Here is a 20,000-nt window from a genome sequence, read left to right on the forward strand (position 1 = left end):
GATTCTCATATTTAAATAAATATAAATCCACTGAGTGACTGCCGTGATATTTTGTTCATTAGAAGGTAGGGTAAGATTTCATGAAACAGTAAGAATCATAATTAGGCAATAAAAGAGGTCAGAATAGTGCAGGATCAAATATAGTGAAGGAATCATTTAGGAGTCAGAAGAATCGACTCTTACTGATGAACTGAGTCAAATAAATAAAATTGAGTCTTTGAATCAGAATCTCATTAAGGACCTGCTGGAATTGTAATGTCTGTCTGTCTGTCTGTCTATCTATCTATCTATCTGATTGGGATTTGTTGGATTTTACCGCAAAAAAATCCACCATTTACTAAAAACACACCCTCACCCACACACACACACACACACACACACACACACACACACACCCTCACCCACCCACACGCACACAAAAAAAACTTTTAGTTAGTGTTGGAGTACCTTTTTATTTATGAAATAAAGCTCAGCCTTACACAGTGTTTTAACAGAACCTTAACATGGGATATATATTTTTCACAGGAGTGTTAAGTGCCAGTGTTGTACATACAGATAATAATTTAACAGATTTCATTAATCCAACCACATGTTCACCACGTGGTCAGACATATCAGTGCTGTCCAGTTTGCTTGCTTTTCAGTTCCTGTAATTCAGAACGCTCTAGATTGTCCTCCTTCTTCTCCATGTAAGACTGAACGGATCTCCACAGAGCTCGGATGTTCCCCTCTCCGAACCCGGTGGCTCCGTGCCGCTCGATCAGCTCCAGGAAGAGCGTGTCCTCAGAGAAGATGGGCTTGGTGAACACCTGCAGCAGGTACCTGCTGGAGAAACCGCTCTGGATTAAAGAGCAATCCAGGGAAAACTAGGCTCCGCCCACTTTCTCATAATTATACTTATACATATATACAGCCAATCAGGGAGCTCCAAATGCGCATCATTTACATACAGCTCTCTGATTGGTTCAGGTGAAGCAGTTTAAAGCGAAGATTATTTTTAATAAACACTTAAAAGTATTGGCACCCTCGTGCTCAGTTGCTAATCTGCAGCATCACACACACTTTCATGAACTATGATATATTTGTATATATTGTGCATGCACTGATTTATACGCTAGATGCTCGATTTTATTCTCGATTAACAAAATCAGCAGTGTTTGGTGAGAACATTAAGTACAGATCTTGACCTGTTTCTGTCTGACGTTATACCACATGACTAGCTGATTAGATTCCTGCATAGGTCTACAGGTGTTCCTAATAAAGTGGACAGTGTGTACACATGTGAGAGGTGTGAGACGAGTCATCCTCACCTCTTACTGCCTGAGCTCGGATCCTCGTGGTTCCTCCGCAGGTCTGTGTCTAACAGGATGCCGTGCTGCATGAGGGCTTTGGGATCATGCCCCGCCTCCTCGATCTCCTGCTGCTTCCCCACCTGATGGACACAAAACCACAGTGCGTCAGGGACACGGTGCATCAGGGACAGAGGTGTGGTCAGTTATATAACTTTATCTGGAGTGCCTGGAGAACCTTGGTGTAGTAGGCTGCAGGAGGAGAGAAGAACTGAACGGAGGCGTTGGCCATGGTGTGTGCCGTTGACACGATGTCCGGCGTGAACAGGCCGATGTGCTGGATACCTGGACCTTTGTGCTGCTCCAGGAACGTGTCCACCTGATTCTGGCCTGAGTCACACAACAAGAGTTACATAAGTACTTTGCAGGTGTGCAGATATATCAGAAAACAGAAACATTTACCTTGCTCAGGCAGAGATTCTGCGATGACGAACTTGCAGTCCGGCTCCTTTCTGTCTTTAAAAGGGAACTTGATTCCCGCCTCGCTGCATTTCCAGTACTCCATGGCAGTCAAACGCAGACCGATTCCATCCTGATCCAACACATAGCCTTCCTCTGTGTCCTCGTTACTGCTCGGGGGACACACAAAAACAGGAAGTGCACCTTATCAGTGATGTTCACCAGTGAGCAAACAATGAATAGAATCAGACATTACAATTCTTTTTATTTGTATTTTTCAGACCTAATCTTGTGAAAACATCTCATCAGCATCTGCACTGTATACTTCACATCTACTGTATAAGGAATAAAACACGTGGGTTGGTGTGATGAGTTACTGCTGATTATTTTCCTCAAACATCTTCCTCTGAATAAGGATCTCACAGCGCCCCCTGCTGGACAATAACAGTATAGAAGGGACCATTTGTTTGCAGACCATGTAGTAGGAAATGTAGAATATAGGGGCATTTAGGATGCATACTCTACACTCTTAGACAGGAAAAAAGAGGGTTGTTTAGGTAGTAACATGTGTACGATTCCTAAACAGGTTCTACTCTGAACCATCTCTAACAGAGAAACGGTACTGTAGGGTTCTAAACATGTGTATGAGGTGCAGAGGGACAGCTCCAGGGTTCTGGGTTTGACACTGAGGTTGGCTTCCTCTCTGTGTCGACTTTCACTCATTCTTCTCGTGTCTGCGTGGGTTTCCTCAGGGTTCTCCGGTTTCCTTCCGGAGAAAGAAAAAAGCGTTCTTTGATAGCTAAATAGAGTTAGAACCCTCTCTAGTGGGAAAACAGTGTTTTATACAGTTCTACAAGCCTAGGTAGGACCCCTAGGTAAGAGAAATGTAGAGAAATACACACAGGAAACGCCTATGTAGAGAAATACACGGAGCCATTTGTGACTTTAGGACACAGCCCATACTGCACCTCTACCTCTCACCTGGAGATGAAGAACCTCTGGAAGCCGAAGTTCCTCTCGTACCAGCGCATCACCTCGGCCGTGCTCCGTCTCGGGCACGCGTAGGTGACATGATCAAAATGCGTCACGGGACACCGCGTGTCCTCCTCCGCCGCCCCGGTGACGACCTCACAAAATCCGGGCAAAAAGGGCCCTCGGTACCGACTCGTGTCCAGAAGTGTGTGGCAGACGTTGCCCACAACAGACTTCACGACCGAGTAAGTCACGAGACCGCCGTCGTCACCGACGCGCGTGGGCGGAACGAGCAGGTCGCAGCCGCGTGCGCGCAGCGACTCCGACGACCTCTCTACGTCCTCGACTTCGAAGCACACGTTGCACGCGGTGTCCACGGAGTAGTGCGGACGCACGTCGTACAGGACGTTACCGGAGCGTCCTGGACCGACATCGTCCACGTCTGAATGAGCGACCCGCCGTTTCCGGTGTTCCAGCAGCCCATCTCCGCCGGAGTTCGGTCTCTCATTCACCACGAACACCGCGGCTCCTTTACGGAAAGCAAGCTGCCGAGCTCCGGCCGTCAGTCTGGCGGCGAACACCCTGAACTGGAACTTAGACACGAGATCCTGAGCGAGTTTATCCACGTTAGAGACGTGCAATGAAATGTGGTGCAGGCGGCTCAAGTAGGCCGCCATGTTTGATGACGTCAGACAGAGGGGCCGGATCTTCAGCTGTCACAAAAGTTGAAATAAACACGGAAAATATCTATCTATCTATCTATCTATCTATCTATCTATCTATCTATCTATCTATCTATCTATCTATCTATCTATCTATCTATCTATCCCTACTCTAAGAATCCATAAAATATATACAAATTAATTTATTTATTTTGAACTTTTTTTTTACTTTATTTATTTTGAATTTATTTTGCCTCTCTCTCTCTCTCACACACACACACACACACTAGGTATCTGTATTCCTCTACATTTCTCTATATTAAAGCTCATGAAGATCCTGAGCGAGTTTATTATCCACGTTAGAGACGTGCAACGAAATGTGGTGCAGCCGGCTCATGTAGACCACCATGTTTGACTGATGACGTCAAGCAGAGTGGGCAGGCCTTCGGCTGTCACCGGAGTTCTATCTATCTATCTATCTATCTATCTATCTATCTATCTATCTATACTCTGTGAATATATAAAATAAATACAAATTTATTAATTTATTTTCAATGGAATTTTGCTTCTCTCTCTCTCTCTCTCTCTCTCTCTCTCTCTCTCTATCTATCTATCTTTCCTTCTCTACATTTCTCTATATTAAATCTCTCTAAGTATTTAAGCTATATAACATTTAATTATTTATAGATATTCAAATCGTCCTCTATGTAGCGTCCCTGTTGTGTTTGGTCACGTGACTGACCGATAAGCCCCGCCCCCTCCCCCTCTTCCTCCTCCTCCTCCTGCTGAAGGTTTATTTAGCTTCCTCTATCTGTCTCCACACGTCGCCGCCATTAAAGCACATAAACACACACCATATCTCTCTCTCCCACTCCGCTCAGCCGGCTGTTGGAAAGGATTTGGACCCTCACACAGGATTAAAAGTCAGGGTTTCTTTGTGGATTTGTCTCTGTGAGAGAATGAAGATGAAGATGTAAAGTGGATAAAAGCGGCTGGGGTTTTGTTTTGGTGCTCGGTGTCCCAGAGAGAAGAGAAGAGGAAGAGCAGGAAAGGTGAGGAGGATTTATCATAGTTTTTCGGGTTTTTTACACGGTCTATTTTATTAAATACACAAAGTACAGACTTGTCTGATCATTTGTATGTCTGTGTTGTATGTTTTGGTGTAAAATGTCAGGCTGGAAATGTTGTGTAAATAGTGCCGCAGCCTCGGTAGGCTTCATGTTCATAATGTAAACAGATACAAGGTTGTTATTTAATACATAACGCTTTAATTTATCACTTATTTCTTACTCAGGTGAATTAAACTAAACCCTTTAATCGTTCTGAGATATTTTGTCTCTTTTATTTTGCGTGATTGTTGATTTATCCGAGTTTGTTCCTGGAGTTTGTTTACTCACCTACATAACTCCTTATTCTGCTTTATTTTTTATTTTCTATTATTTTTTAAAAATGAATTTTCTATCGACCACCTTAACAGCAATAGTGCCATGATGTCACAATGTATTTTTTATTCAAAGAGAATTAATCAAATTAATTTTTCAGATTTTAGTTCAAATGATTGCCCGTGTCCAGTGGTTTATTTTAGTGTTCATTTTTATGAAGGGTGCCAATACTTATGCGCAGCTCCGTGTCTGTGTGTTTAAATCGCTTTATTTTTAATTTATATTAAGTGTATGGATTATACTTTATGTAATTTTAAATATCACAAACCGGTTTGTTTTTAAGCTGTTTACGTCACACTAGTGACGTAACATTCCTTCATTATGTTAATCATTCAGTCAAATTTCATTATTATTATTAATTTTATTTATTTATTTATAGACAAGGACAAGTGAAAGATTTTTTTAAATACTTCGATATCTGACAGCTTTAATATCTGATCTAATTACACACGCCTTTTCTATTCGAGCGGGATTAGTTTCTCTACATGTTAAGTAATCTTCCCGGATGGTTCCGTGTAGTCGTTCAGATCGGTTCACACACCGTCAGCATTCTCTGTGTCGATAAATCCGCGCCAGGAGTGCGTTCACCGTCCACGTCTGCTCCACACGCTGGAAACGGAGCGTTCATTAAGGTCACATGACCTACTACATGTTTGTACGTTGTACCTTTTCCCCCACAGGATGTTACTCAACCTTTCTCTTGTTAATTAAGATGAATGAATAATCTTACAGCTGTTGTGAAAAGCTCACTGATGTGTGTGTGTGTTTTTCAGCTTGGTGGAATTGACACCAGCAGTAGTGTGTGTGTGTGTGTGTGTGTGTGAGAGAGAGAGAGAGTGTAAGAGAGACTCATCATGACAGATCCTCGTATGAAGTGGGCGTGTGAATACTGCACTTATGAGAACTGGCCCTCTGCTATAAAGTGCACTATGTGCCGAGCTTCGCGCCGCTGCACCGCCATCATTGCCGAGGAGCTGAACGAGTTTAAGAGTAACTCTGTGCACGGTGGCGCCGTCGACGACACGGGAACCAGCAGTTTGATCATCTGCCCCGATTCCAGCGCCAGGCCCCGGGTGCGCCCGTGCCGTCCGTCAGAACCCGTCAGCCACGCGTCGGTCTCGCACCCTAACGCGGACTATAACGATAGAAACCGTCTGCACGCTCCCAGATGGAGCTGTGCCATGTGCACCTACGAGAACTGGGCGGAGGCGCCGAGCTGCACCGTGTGCGAGCACCCGCGGCCTAACGATGCCTCGCCCGTCATCACTAACCAGCTGGAGCAGGGAGGATGGAGGACGCGGAGGACGAGGACGTCTCCACCCGTCTCCTCGGAGCGCGACGCGGACGTCCACATTCAGGACATCGAGGTGGGAGCACATGGCTGTGATGAGGACCTTAAAAAGCTCAAACAGATCAAAAACCGAATGAGGAAGAGCGACTGGATGTTTCTCAACGCCTGTGTGGGTGAGTGGACACACACACACACACACACACACACACTTATAGACAAGGAAAAGTGCTTAGATGCCAAGAATCAGAACAGCGTCAGCATTTTTCATTTTTTAAACTTACTTTTCAATGTATTCAATGTTTTGTGATTTTTTTCCTGAACACTACACTGGTCCTTAAAATGCGGCCCTGGGGCAGGGATGGATTTTTTACCCCCTAGATATCCGCTACTCTAGTTACCCCAGGATCTGTCCTTTTAAAGGTCCGAATAAGGAAGTCATGAGGGTTTTCCAAACCAGGGGTCATGACCCCATGCAGAATCACCTCATTTTACAACTAATAACGGTCAGAGAGACTCATCTCATTTCCTCTTTTGCCTCGGGTCAGCCTCATTCCAGTATTTTTCATATTTCTATTAGAAAAAATAATCGAAACAGTGTTCATGTGCTAATATTTCGAAAAGATTTTCCCTTGTCCGTTCGCCTCTGATGTCATGTCTCGAATCGCACAATCCTGCACTGTTCGAGACCCTTGCTGACCCTTACTAGGGTCCTGCACTGTTCAAGACCCTTGCTGACCCTTACTAGGGTCCTGCACTGTTCAAGACCCTTGCTGACCCTTACTAGGGTCCTGCACTGTTCGAGACCCTTGCTGACCCTTACTAGGGTCCTGCACTGTTCGAGACCCTTGCTGACCCTTACTAGGGTCCTGCACTGTTCGAGACCCTTGCTGACCCTTACTAGGGTCCTGCACTGTTCGAGACCCTTGCTGACCCTTACTAGGGTCCTGCACTGTTCGAGACCCTTGCTGACCCTTACTAGGGTCCTGCACTGTTCTAATCCCTTACTGACCCTTACTAGGGTCCTGCACTGTACGAAACCCTTACAGACCCTTGCTAGGGTCCTGCACCGTTCTAAACCCTTACTGACCCTTACTAGGGTCCTGCACCGTTCTAAACCCTTACTGACCCTTGCTAGGGTCCTGCACCGTTCTAAACCCTTACTGACCCTTGCTAGGGTCCTGCACTGTTCTAAACCCTTACTGACCCTTGCTAGGGTCCTGCACCGTTCTAAACCCTTACTGACCCTTACTAGGGTCCTGCACCGTTCTAAACCCTTACTGACCCTTACTAGGGTCCTGCACTGTTCTAAACCCTTACTGACCCTTACTAGGGTCCTGCACCGTTCAAAACCCTTACTGACCCTTGCTAGGGTCCTGCACCGTTCTAGACCCTTACCCTTACTAGACCCTGCACTGTTTTAGACCCATTACTGACCCTTACTAAGGTCCTGCACCGTTCAAAACCCTTACTGACTACAGAGTCTGGATTTGGGATGCAAACAGTTGGTGATTATTTGAATTAGCTACAGAGTAAATTACAGCTCTTTTAGTTTGAACAAACTTTTATAAACAAATTTTAAATCTCAATGTTGTTTATTAAGAAAATAGTATGCAATTAATTAGAAACTCTTTCTAGAAAAATTACCTTAAATGACTAGTTTATATTTTTTTTGTGAAATTCAGGCTAATCTTTAAATATCACACATCATTTTCACACATAATTATTACTCATTTATAATAATAATATATCAATATATAATTATATATAAATCTAATTTATTATATTAAAATTAATTACCATTATTTATAAAAATACTTGTATTAAAAATTTCATTAATTATATATAAATATAACTTGATTATATTAAGAATTTAATTATAATTATTTATAAATATAATCAGAATCAGAATCAGAAAAAGTTTTATTGCCAGGTACAGCAAAGGGTCAGCAAGGAGCACTTTACAGTACTAGGAATTTGTCTTGGTGTCAGGTACAAACATGTACACAGGTAAATAAGTTAAATAAATACTGTTTAAAGTGTATAGTTTATTATATTATATATTATATAGGTGTATAATTTATCATATTAAGAAAATTACAGTTATTTAGAGAAATACTTATTATAAAAATGTAATTATAAATATATATACATAGAATTTATTATATTAAAAAACTTAATTACAATTATTTTAAAATATACATATGCTAAAATTTAATTATAATTTTCGTTTTCGATGGGATGGACTGTCTGGTGGTCATGTCCTGATTTACACACACACTGTCGTCCCTCACTCCTATTGGCTGAAATGGAAACTTCACTCATCTGTGTGATGTCGCTGACCCCGCCCTCTTGGTTGTCCTACGTTCACACTAGAAGCTGCTTGGTGTTTGTTTGTGAGAGTGCAGTGACCGGTACTGCTGTCACCATGTGTGGGCGTGGCCTGTCATGTAGTCATGTATGTGTAAAATAACTAAATAAATAAAAACATTTTACTGTCACTTGGTTGCTTGTTAATGTGAACCTTTTTGAATGAACAAAGGTCTTTGTGTGTCAGAGTAAAGAAAGAATGTAAAGTGTGTGTGTGTGTGTGTGTGTGTGTGGTTTCAGACAGTCTCAGTGTTGTCAGACCGTGTGATATCAGTGTGACACCGCCTGGTGCAGCCAAACTGTCGCCTCTAGCACATGGCTGTTAGTGTCGGTTCACACAGAGTGCGCGTGTGTGCGTGCGCGTGTGTGTGTGTGCGTGCGCGTGTGTGCGTGCGCGTGTGTGTGTGTGCGTGCGCGTGTGTGCGTGTGTGTGCGTGAGAGAGGAGAGAGTGAGTCTCTCATTCTTTAAAGTTTTCTTTCATTTAAATAGACACACCTACAATTAACCATATATGGTCATGTAGTAGTAACAAATTACTTTACAGAAACAAAATGTTTTCAGAATCTTAGATAGATAGATAGATAGATAGATAGATAGATAGATTCTGACTATCTATCTATCCATCCATCCATCCATCCATCTACTCATTTGTCCATCCATCCAGCTATTCGTCTATCTACTCAACTGTCCATCCATCCATTCATCCATCCATCCATCCATCCATCCCTATATCTACTCATCTGTCCATCCATCCATCTGTATATCTACTCATTTGTCCATCCATCCATCCCTATATCTACTCATCTGTCCATCCATCCATCCATCTGTACATCTACTCATTTGTCCATCCATCCATCCATCCATCCCTATATCTACTCATCTGTCCATCCATCCATCTGTATATCTACTCATTTGTCCATCCATCCATCCCTATATCTACTCATCTGTCCATCCATCCATCCATCTGTACATCTACTCATTTGTCCATCCATCCATCCATCCCTATATCTACTCATCTGTCCATCCATCCATCTGTATATCTACTCATTTGTCCATCCATCCATCCCTATATCTACTCATCTGTCCATCCATCCATCCATCTGTACATCTACTCATTTGTCCATCCATCCATCCATCCATCCATCCATCCATCCATCCATCCATCCATCCATCCGTATATCTACTCATCTGTCCATCCATCCATCCGTATATCTACTCATCTGTCCATCCATCCATCCATCCGTATATCTACTCATCTGTCCATCCATCCATCCATCCGTATATCTACTCATTTGTCCATCCATCCATCCATCCATCCATCCCTATATCTACTCATTTATCCATCCATCCATCCATCCATCCATCCATCCATCTGTATATCTACTCATCTGTCCATCCATCCCTATATCTACTCATCTGTCCATCCATCCATCCATCCTTATATCTTCTCATGTCCATCCATCCATCCATCCATCCATCCGTATATCTACTCATTTGTCCATCCATCCATCCATCCATCCCTATATCTACTCATTTGTCCATCCATCCATCCATCCATCTGTATATCTACTCATCTGTCCATCCATCCCTATATCTACTCATCTGTCCATCCATCCATCCATCCATCCATCCTTATATCTTCTCATGTCCATCTATCCATCTGTTGTTTATCTACTCATTTGTCCATCCATCTATCTGTCTATCTCTTGATTATGAATGAAACAACTTGTGTAATCTGAAATACTAAGGTGTGTGTGTGTGTGTGTGTGTGTTGTGTAGGATGTGTAATAAACACAGTTGTGTTTGTCCAGTGCTGTTTCCGAGGGTTTCCTCAAAAAAAAAAAAGCGGTCACTGAGTGGACAGTCTGAACACTTCCCCATGTTCCAATGTTCTGGACTGGAGCAGTGATGTTTGTCCTGTCGTCATGGTAACACTGGAGCAGTACAGTTTGTTAATCTCATGGGTGATGTTTAATAACTATGTAATAACACCCGAGACTGCAGTGTGTTCTGTTCCATGTCTCCTACAAGATTACAGTTATCTATAAACACGTCATAATGTTAAACCATGTGAAACGTCTGAGAGACGACTTCCTGTTCTCACTCTTTCACTTACACTAGTCATTACATCACATCTGTCTGTCTGCCTGTCTGTCTCTCTTTCCCTCTCTGTCTGTCTCTCTTTTTCTCTCTGTCTGTCTGTCTCTCTTTCCCTCTCTCTCTGTTTGTCTCTTTTCCTCTCTGTTTGTCTGTGTCTTCCTCTCTGTCTTTGTCCCTCTCTCTTTTTTATCTCTGCCTGCCTGCCTCTCTCTCTCTCTGTCTCTCTCTCTCTCAGAGCACTGTGTACTATGTTATTTGATATCGTGTTTATAAGCCCACACACTCTCTCTCACACACACACACTCTCTCTCACACACACACACACTCTCTCACACACACACACACACACTCTCTCACACACACACACCCACACACACCATGTTTATCTGCTCTTTCAGCTGGATCTTTCACTCACATCTTAATTCACTTGGTTGTTATAAATACCTCCTGACCTACAGCCAGCACACACATACACACACACATACACACACACACACATAAACAAACATAGAGTGATTACTCAGACCTGTGTGTGTGTGTGTGTGTGTAAAAGACTCGGAGCGAAATGCAATCCCATGAGTGAGGAGTATCGCTTTATTAGTGACACTAAAGGTTCAGTTCATCATTCATCTCTGCTGTATCTAACCTCTCTCTCTCTCTCTGTAGGAGTGGTGGAGGGTGACCTGGCTGCAGTGGAGGTGTATAAGTCGTCAGGTGGAGATATCGCTCGTCAGTTGTCTTCAGATGAAGTGCGTCTGTTAAACCGTCCCTCGGCCTTCGACACTGGGTTCACGCTCGTCCACCTCGCCATCCGATTCCAGAGGCAGGACATGCTCGCTGTCCTCCTGACTGAGGTACACACACACCTAACACGCACTAACACCTAGCCTCCTGTTCTGTCATTTCATTGGTCATTAACTGATCCTGAGACAGATGTTTATTTCTCTGATGAAAAAGAGAAAACATCTGTATTTAAACTGGGAACATCTGCATTTTGAAGGATTTATCCTGTAAGAGAAGATCAGAGGAAGCCATTAGAGTGTTTCTGCTCACTGTGAGGCAGTCCTGAGCTCCGGCTTGATGTAAAGCTGTAAAATTCTCCCATCGCTCTCAGCAGAACAGCAGGATCTTACACCTGACTAACGCTGAAATCTAGGGTTTAATGGAGACACACACAAGCACAAGGAAATATACATCACCAATCACAATTCTCAAAAAACAAAAAAATGATTAAGTGAGAAACAGAATATTCAGTTAAATGTCTTAAAAGAAGGGAAAATAATGCAAAAATATAATTCTTTTTTTTTTTCTTTTTTTTTACCTAAAACTAAAAATAAAGTGTTTTTGAATATTTTGTCCTAAAATTAAATTTAAAAATAAATTAAGTTAAAATAAGTGTATATTCATTTTCAAAATATTATATTTTATTTTTTAAATTAATGTTAGTTAATTAATAATAATAATAATAAATTGTTATAAATTTAAATTTAATGTTATAAATTTAAATTAAATAAAGGTTTATTTATTTATTTTAAAAATGTATGAACATGTTTTTGGCTGATTAATGTAAATACATTTTTAAATATTTAATAATAATAATTGCATTAATCATTTAATTACTTTTAATGAATTAAACATATTTATTTACGTAACAATATATGAGCATGTTTTTGGCTGATTAACGTAAATAAACATTTAATTAATCAACAGTAATTTACATTTTCATTAATTTTAATGAATGAATTTATTTATTTTAAAAAATATCAGCATTAACACATTATATAACACAACATTAAATAACCTAACATTACTCATATATTACCATTTATTTATTTATTTATTTATTTATTTAAAGTATAATAATAATATAATACTAAAAGTATTTGGACTAAAACAGGTGATAATTTGAGATCATCAGGTTGTGTATACTTGGTCCAGCAGACTAGTGTTATTTATTAACATGAAAGAGGACAATAATCATTCTTTTCTATTAGAAATAAATTTATTTTAGCAGTGAGTGTGTGTGTGTGTGTGTGTGTGTGTGTGTGTGTGTGTGTGTGTGTGTGTGTGTGTGAGAGAGAGAGAGAGCTGTATATCGACCTTTGACCCCTGTCGGTATCTGACCCCCCAGGTGTCCCAGCAGGCGGTGAAGTGTATCCCAGCGATGGTGTGTCCTGAGCTGACGGAGCAGATCCGCAGAGAAATCGCCGCCTCTGTACACCAGAGGAAAGGAGACTTCGCCTGTTACTTCCTCACTGACCTCGTCACCTTCACTCTACCTGCAGGTCTCTCTCTCTTTCTCTCTCTGTCTCTCCCCCTGTGTCTGTCTCTCTCGCTTTCTTCCTGTCTCTCTGTTTCTATCTCACTGTCTCTCTCTCGCTCGCTCACTCTCTCTCATTCTCTCTCTTTGTTTATCTCCCTCACCCTGTATGTGTGTGTGCGAGAGGGAGAGATGATTTATGTGATTACAGTGATTTATGTATTGAAAAGGCTTTAAATCTTCAGTTCCTCATTAATTACTTTTTATTTATCTATGTGCTTAATTACTTAATTAATTATTTACTTCCTTACCTAATTACTAGCTTACCTACCTAATCACTTATGTAATTATTTTACTTGCTTATTTATTTATTTGTTTGTTTGTTTACTTGCTTACTAACTTATGCACTAATGTAATCACTTACTAGTTTCCTATTTATTTACTAATGCCCTAACCTGCTAACTTCTTTACTAGCTTGTTTCCCTTTATTCCCTCGATCTCTTGTTTACTTTCTCGTTAAGATGTCTGTTGTCGTTTCAGATATTGAAGATTTGCCTCCCGCGGTTCAGGAGAAGCTGTTTGATGATCTGCTCGACCGTGATGTACAAAAAGGTAACCATAGAAACCAAACATCAACTTAACAACCGGAGCAAACACACAACACTGTTCCAGATAAATACACAATCTCTGACTAATCACTACAGTGAGGACAAGGGGGAGGAGGGGAGAGGGAGGGAGAGGGAGGGAAAGAGAGAGAGCGAGGCAGGGGGAGGGAGAGGGGGAGAGAGAGAGGGAAAGAAAATCTGATGGAGAGCGAGACAGGCAGATGGTGGAGAGAAAAAAATGGAATGAGAGTGAGAGTGACAGAAAGATAGAGAGAAGAATAGAGATGGATGGACTGAGAGAGAGACATATGAATAGAGGGAAAGAAAGGAGATGGATGGATAGATGTCTGAGAGACATGGATATAGAGAGAGAGAGAGAGAGAGAGAGAGAGGTGGACAGGTGGAGCCAGAAAGGTAAGATGCACATGGGAAGAGAGAGAAAGAAAGAGACAGAGATGGGGAGAGACAGACAGACAGAGACCGAGAGGGAGAGACAAACAGACAGAGACCGAGAGACAGACAGACAGAGAGGGAGAGACAGACATACAGAGACAGAGAGGGAGAGACAGGCATACAGAGAGGGAGAGACAGGCATACAGAGAGGGAGAGACAGGCATACAGACAGAGAGGGAGAGACAGACATACAGAGACAGAGAGGGAGAGACAGACATACAGAGACAGAGAGGGAGAGACAGACATACAGAGACAGAGAGGGAGAGACAGACATACAGAGACGGAATGACAGGCATACAGAGAGGGAGAGACAGACATACAGAGACGGAATGACAGGCATACAGAGAGGGAGAGACAGACATACAGAGACAGAGAGGGAGAGACAGACATACAGAGACAGAGAGGGAGAGACAGACATACAGAGACAGAGAGGGAGAGACAGACATACAGAGACAGAGAGGGAGAGACATACAGGCATACAGAGAGGGAGAGACAGACATACAGAGAGGGAGAGACAGGCATACAGAGAGGGAGAGACATACAGGCATACAGAGAGGGAGAGACAGGCATACAGAGACAGAGAGGGAGAGACAGGCATACAGAGAGGGAGAGACAGGCATACAGAGACAGAGAGGGAGAGACAGGCATACAGAGACAGAGAGACAGACAGACAGAGAGGGAGAGACAGGCATACAGAGAGGGAGAGACAGACATACAGAGAGGGAGAGCCAGGCATACAGAGACAGAGAGGGAGAGACAGACATACAGAGACAGAGAGGGAGAGACAGGCATACAGAGACAGAGAGGGAGAGACAGACATGCAGAGAGGGAGAGACAGGCATACAGAGACAGAGAGGGAGAGACAGGCATACAGAGACAGAGAGGGAGAGACAGACATGCAGAGAGGGAGAGACAGGCATACAGAGACAGAGAGGGAGAGACAGACATGCAGAGAGGGAGAGACAGGCATACAGAGACAGAGAGGGAGAGACAGGCATACAGAGACAGAGAGGGAGAGACAGACATACAGAGACAGAGAGGGAGAGACAGGCATACAGAGAGGGAGAGACAGGCATACAGAGACAGAGAGGGAGAGACAGACATACAGAGACAGAGAGGGAGAGACATACAGGCATACAGAGAGGGACAGACAGACATACAGAGAGGGAGAGACAGGCATACAGAGAGGGAGAGACATACAGGCATACAGAGAGGGAGAGACAGACATACAGAGAGGGAGAGCCAGGCATACAGAGACAGAGAGGGAGAGACAGGCATACAGAGACAGAGAGGGAGAGACAGGCATACAGAGACAGAGAGGGAGAGACAGGCATACAGAGACAGAGAGGGAGAGACAGGCATACAGAGAGGGAGAGACAGGCATACAGAGAGGGAGAGACAGGCATACAGAGAGGGAGAGACAGGCATACAGAGAGGGAGAGACATACAGACAGAGAGGGAGAGACAGGCATACAGAGAGGGAGAGCCAGACATACAGAGAGGGAGAGCCAGGCATACAGAGACAGAGAGGGAGAGCCAGACATACAGAGAGGGAGAGCCAGACATACAGAGACAGAGAGGGAGAGACAGACATACAGAGAGGGAGAGACAGACATACAGAGAGGGAGAGACAGGCATACAGAGAGGGAGAGACAGGCATACAGAGAGGGAGAGACATACAGACAGACAGAGAGGGAGAGACATACAGACAGACAGAGAGGGAGAGACAGGCATACAGAGAGGGAGAGACAGGCATACAGAGAGGGAGAGACATACAGACAGACAGAGAGGGAGAGACAGGCATACAGAGACAGAGAGGGAGAGACAGACATACAGAGACAGAGAGGGAGAGACAGACATACAGAGACAGAGAGGGAGAGACAGGCATACAGAGACAGAGAGGGAGAGACAGGCATACAGAGACAGAGAGGGAGAGACAGGCATACAGAGACAGAGAGGGAGAGACAGGCATACAGAGACAGAGAGGGAGAGACAGGCATACAGAGAGGGAGAGACAGGCATACAGAGAGGGAGAGACAGGCATACAGAGAGGGAGAGACAGGCATACAGAGACAGAGAGGGAGAGACAGGCATACAGAGACAGAGAGGGAGAGACATACAGGCATACAGAGAGGGAGAGACATACAGGCATACAGAGAGGGAGAGACATACAGGCATACAGAGAGGGAGAGACATACAGGCATACAGAGAGGGAGAGACAGACATACAGAGAGGGAGAGCCAGGCATACAGAGACAGAGAGGGAGAGACAGGCATACAGAGAGGGAGAGACAGGCATACAGAGAGGGAGAGACAGGCATACAGAGACAGAGAGGGAGAGACAGGCATACAGAGACAGAGAGGGAGAGACAGGCATACAGAGACAGAGAGGGAGAGACAGGCATACAGAGAGGGAGAGACAGGCATACAGAGAGGGAGAGACAGGCATACAGAGACAGAGAGGGAGAGACAGACATACAGAGACAGAGAGGGAGAGCCAGGCATACAGAGACAGAGAGGGAGAGACAGACATACAGAGAGGGAGAGCCAGGCATACAGAGACAGAGAGGGAGAGACAGACATACAGAGACAGAGAGGGAGAGACAGGCATACAGAGAGGGAGAGACAGGCATACAGAGAGGGAGAGGGAGAGACAGACAGACAGAGACGGAGAGGGAGAGACAGACAGACAGAGACGGAGAGGGAGAGACAGACAGACAGAGACGGAGAGGGAGAGACAGACAGACAGAGACGGAGAGGGAGAGACAGACAGACGGAGAGGGAGAGACAGACAGACGGAGAGGGAGAGACAGACGGAGACGGAGAGGGAGAGACAGACAGACGGAGACGGAGAGGGAGAGACAGACAGACAGAGACGGAGAGGGAGAGGGAGAGACAGACAGACAGAGACGGAGAGGGAGAGGGAGAGACAGACAGACAGAGAGGGAAAGCCAGACATACAGAGACGGAGAGGGAGAGACAGACATACAGAGACGGAGAGGGAGAGACAGACATACAGAGACGGAGAGGGAGAGACAGACATACAGAGACGGAGAGGGAGAGACAGACATACAGAGACGGAGAGGGAGAGACAGGCATACAGAGAGGGAGAGACAGACATACAGAGACAGAGAGGGAGAGACAGGCATACAGAGACAGAGAGGGAGAGACAGGCATACAGAGACAGAGAGGGAGAGACATACAGGCATACAGAGAGGGAGAGACATACAGGCATACAGAGAGGGAGAGGGAGAGACATACAGGCATACAGAGAGGGAGAGCCAGACATACAGAGACGGAGAGGGAGAGACAGGCAGACAGAGACGGAGAGGGAGAGACAGGCAGACAGAGACGGAGAGGGAGAGACAGGCAGACAGAGACGGAGAGGGAGAGACAGGCAGACAGAGACGGAGAGGGAGAGACAGGCAGACAGAGACGGAGAGGGAGAGACAGGCATACAGCGACAGAGAGGGAGAGACAGGCATACAGAGACAGAGAGGGAGAGACAGGCATACAGAGACAGAGAGGGAGAGACAGGCATACAGAGACAGAGAGGGAGAGACAGGCATACAGAGACAGAGAGGGAGAGACAGGCATACAGAGACAGAGAGGGAGAGACAGGCATACAGAGACAGAGAGGGAGAGACAGGCATACAGAGACAGAGAGGGAGAGACAGACATACAGAGACAGAGAGGGAGAGACAGACATACAGAGACAGAGAGGGAGAGACAGACATACAGAGACAGAGAGGGAGAGACAGACATACAGAGACAGAGAGGGAGAGACAGACATACAGAGACAGAGAGACAGGCATACAGAGACAGAGAGGGAGAGACAGACATACAGAGACAGAGAGGGAGAGACAGGCATACAGAGAGGGAGAGACAGACATACAGAGACGGAATGACAGGCATACAGAGAGGGAGAGACAGACATACAGAGACAGAGAGGGAGAGACAGACATACAGAGACAGAGAGGGAGAGACAGGCATACAGAGACAGAGAGGGAGAGACAGACATACAGAGAGGGAGAGACAGGCATACAGAGACAGAGAGGGAGAGACAGGCATACAGAGACAGAGAGGGAGAGACAGACATACAGAGAGGGAGAGACAGGCATACAGAGACAGAGAGGGAGAGACAGGCATACAGAGACAGAGAGGGAGAGACAGACATACAGAGACAGAGAGGGAGAGACAGGCATACAGAGAGGGAGAGACATACAGGCATACAGAGAGGGAGAGACATACAGGCATACAGAGAGGGAGAGACAGACATACAGAGAGGGAGAGCCAGGCATACAGAGAGGGAGAGACAGACATGCAGAGAGGGAGAGACAGACATACAGAGACAGAGAGGGAGAGACAGGCATACAGAGACAGAGAGGGAGAGACAGACATACAGAGAGGGAGAGACAGGCATACAGAGACAGAGAGGGAGAGACAGGCATACAGAGACAGAGAGGGAGAGACAGACATACAGAGAGGGAGAGACAGGCATACAAAGACAGAGAGGGAGAGACAGACATACAGAGAGGGAGAGACATACAGGCATACAAAGAGGGAGAGACATACAGGCATACAGAGAGGGAGAGACAGGCATACAGAGACAGAGAGGGAGAGACAGACATACAGAGAGGGAGAGACAGAGAGGGAGAGACAGACATACAGAGAGGGAGAGACAGAGAGGGAGAGACAGGCATACAGAGACAGAGAGAGAGAGACAGGCATACAGAGACAGAGAGGGAGAGACAGGCATACAGAGACAGAGAGGGAGAGACAGGCATACAGAGACAGAGAGGGAGAGACAGGCATACGGAGACGGAGAGGGAGAGACAGGCATACAGAGAGGGAGAGGGAGAGACAGGCATACAGAGAGGGAGAGACATACAGGCATACAGAGAGGGAGAGACATACAGGCATACAGAGAGGGAGAGACAGACATACAGAGAGGGACAGACAGACAGACAGACAGACAGAGAGAGAGGGAGAGACAGACAGACAGACAGAGAGGGAGAGACAGACAGACAGACAGACAGAGAGGGAGAGACAGACACAGACAGACAGAGAGGGAGAGACTGACATCAAAAGACATCAAATGTTGTTAGATCAAACAACAGCGTCCCTTTGGGAAGGAATAAAATATCCAGTCGAAACTCACTCAGGACAGGAGAAGGTCAGAGCGGCACTGTCTGACCAATCACACAAAATACACAACTGTCTGAGAGAAAGTGTACACCACACACACAACAACACACACACACACAACAACACACACAACAACACACACGCGCACACACACACACACACACACACCAAACACACACGCACACACACACACACACCAAACACACACGCACACACACACACACCCCAAAACACACATGCGCAAACACACACACACGCGCACGCACACACACACTGATGCTCTTAAGCCACAATTACTGATTGTTTTTGATGTTAACATTCTTTTAAATGTGTGTGTGTGTTTGTGTCAGAGCTGGAGGAGGACGATGCGGTGATTAACTGGTCTCTGGAGCTGGGTTCTCGAGTGGACAGTCGCCTGTACGCTCTGTGGAACCGGACGGCCGGGGACTGTCTTCTCGACTCGGTGCTGCAGGCCACGTGGGGCATCTACGACAAGGACAGTGTCCTCCGCAACACACTGCATGACAGCTTGCACCACTGCTCACACTGGTACACACACACACACACACACACACACACACACACACACACACACACACACACACACACATATATATATATATATATATATATATATATACATATATATATATATATATATATATATATATACACTGTATTGCCAAAAGTATTCGCTCACCCATCCAAATAATCAGAATCAGGTGTTCCAATCACTTCCATGGCCACAGGTGTATAAAATCAAGCACCTAGGCATGCAGACTGTTTTTACAAACATTTGTGAAAGAATGGGTCGCTCTCAGGAGCTCAGTGAATTCCAGCGTGGAACTGTGATAGGATGCCACCTGTGCAACAAATCCAGTCGTGAAATTTCCTCGCTCCTAAATATTCCACAGTCAACTGTCAGCTGTATTATAAGAACGTGGAAGTGTTTG

General features: G+C 44.8%; 2 protein-coding genes across 3 annotated transcripts in view; one reads left to right on the plus strand and one right to left on the minus strand.

The window, feature by feature from the left end:
* Positions 1-438: 438 nt before the first annotated feature.
* Positions 439-3,414, minus strand: hpdl (4-hydroxyphenylpyruvate dioxygenase-like). 2 transcript variants are annotated; one of them, XM_058405796.1, is made up of 5 exons: positions 2,729-3,414; positions 1,751-1,917; positions 1,527-1,678; positions 1,310-1,431; positions 439-821 (listed from the first exon to the last, which is right to left on the minus strand). In XM_058405796.1, the coding sequence occupies exons 1-5, from the start codon at positions 3,394-3,396 to the stop codon at positions 614-616; spliced, it is 1,317 nt and encodes a 438-aa protein (XP_058261779.1). In that variant the 5' UTR covers positions 3,397-3,414; the 3' UTR covers positions 439-613. The 2 variants fall into 2 exon arrangements, with proteins under 2 accessions (XP_058261779.1, XP_058261778.1); XM_058405795.1 differs by having other exon boundaries at positions 439-824.
* Positions 3,415-4,177: 763 nt separating this feature from the next.
* The window catches only part of zranb1a (zinc finger, RAN-binding domain containing 1a), a 21,318-nt gene continuing 5,495 nt past the window's right edge, over positions 4,178-20,000 (plus strand). Inside the window, exons 1-6 of the mRNA XM_058405787.1 lie at positions 4,178-4,433; positions 5,597-6,287; positions 11,249-11,436; positions 12,714-12,867; positions 13,383-13,454; positions 19,398-19,596. Coding sequence (XP_058261770.1) covers positions 5,678-6,287; positions 11,249-11,436; positions 12,714-12,867; positions 13,383-13,454; positions 19,398-19,596 — 1,223 coding nt within the window. The 5' untranslated portion in view covers positions 4,178-4,433; positions 5,597-5,677. The remainder of the gene's footprint in view (positions 4,434-5,596; positions 6,288-11,248; positions 11,437-12,713; positions 12,868-13,382; positions 13,455-19,397; positions 19,597-20,000) is intronic.

Source organism: Hemibagrus wyckioides, linkage group LG13, assembly GCF_019097595.1.
Source record: "Hemibagrus wyckioides isolate EC202008001 linkage group LG13, SWU_Hwy_1.0, whole genome shotgun sequence".
Lineage (NCBI taxonomy): Eukaryota > Metazoa > Chordata > Actinopteri > Siluriformes > Bagridae > Hemibagrus > Hemibagrus wyckioides.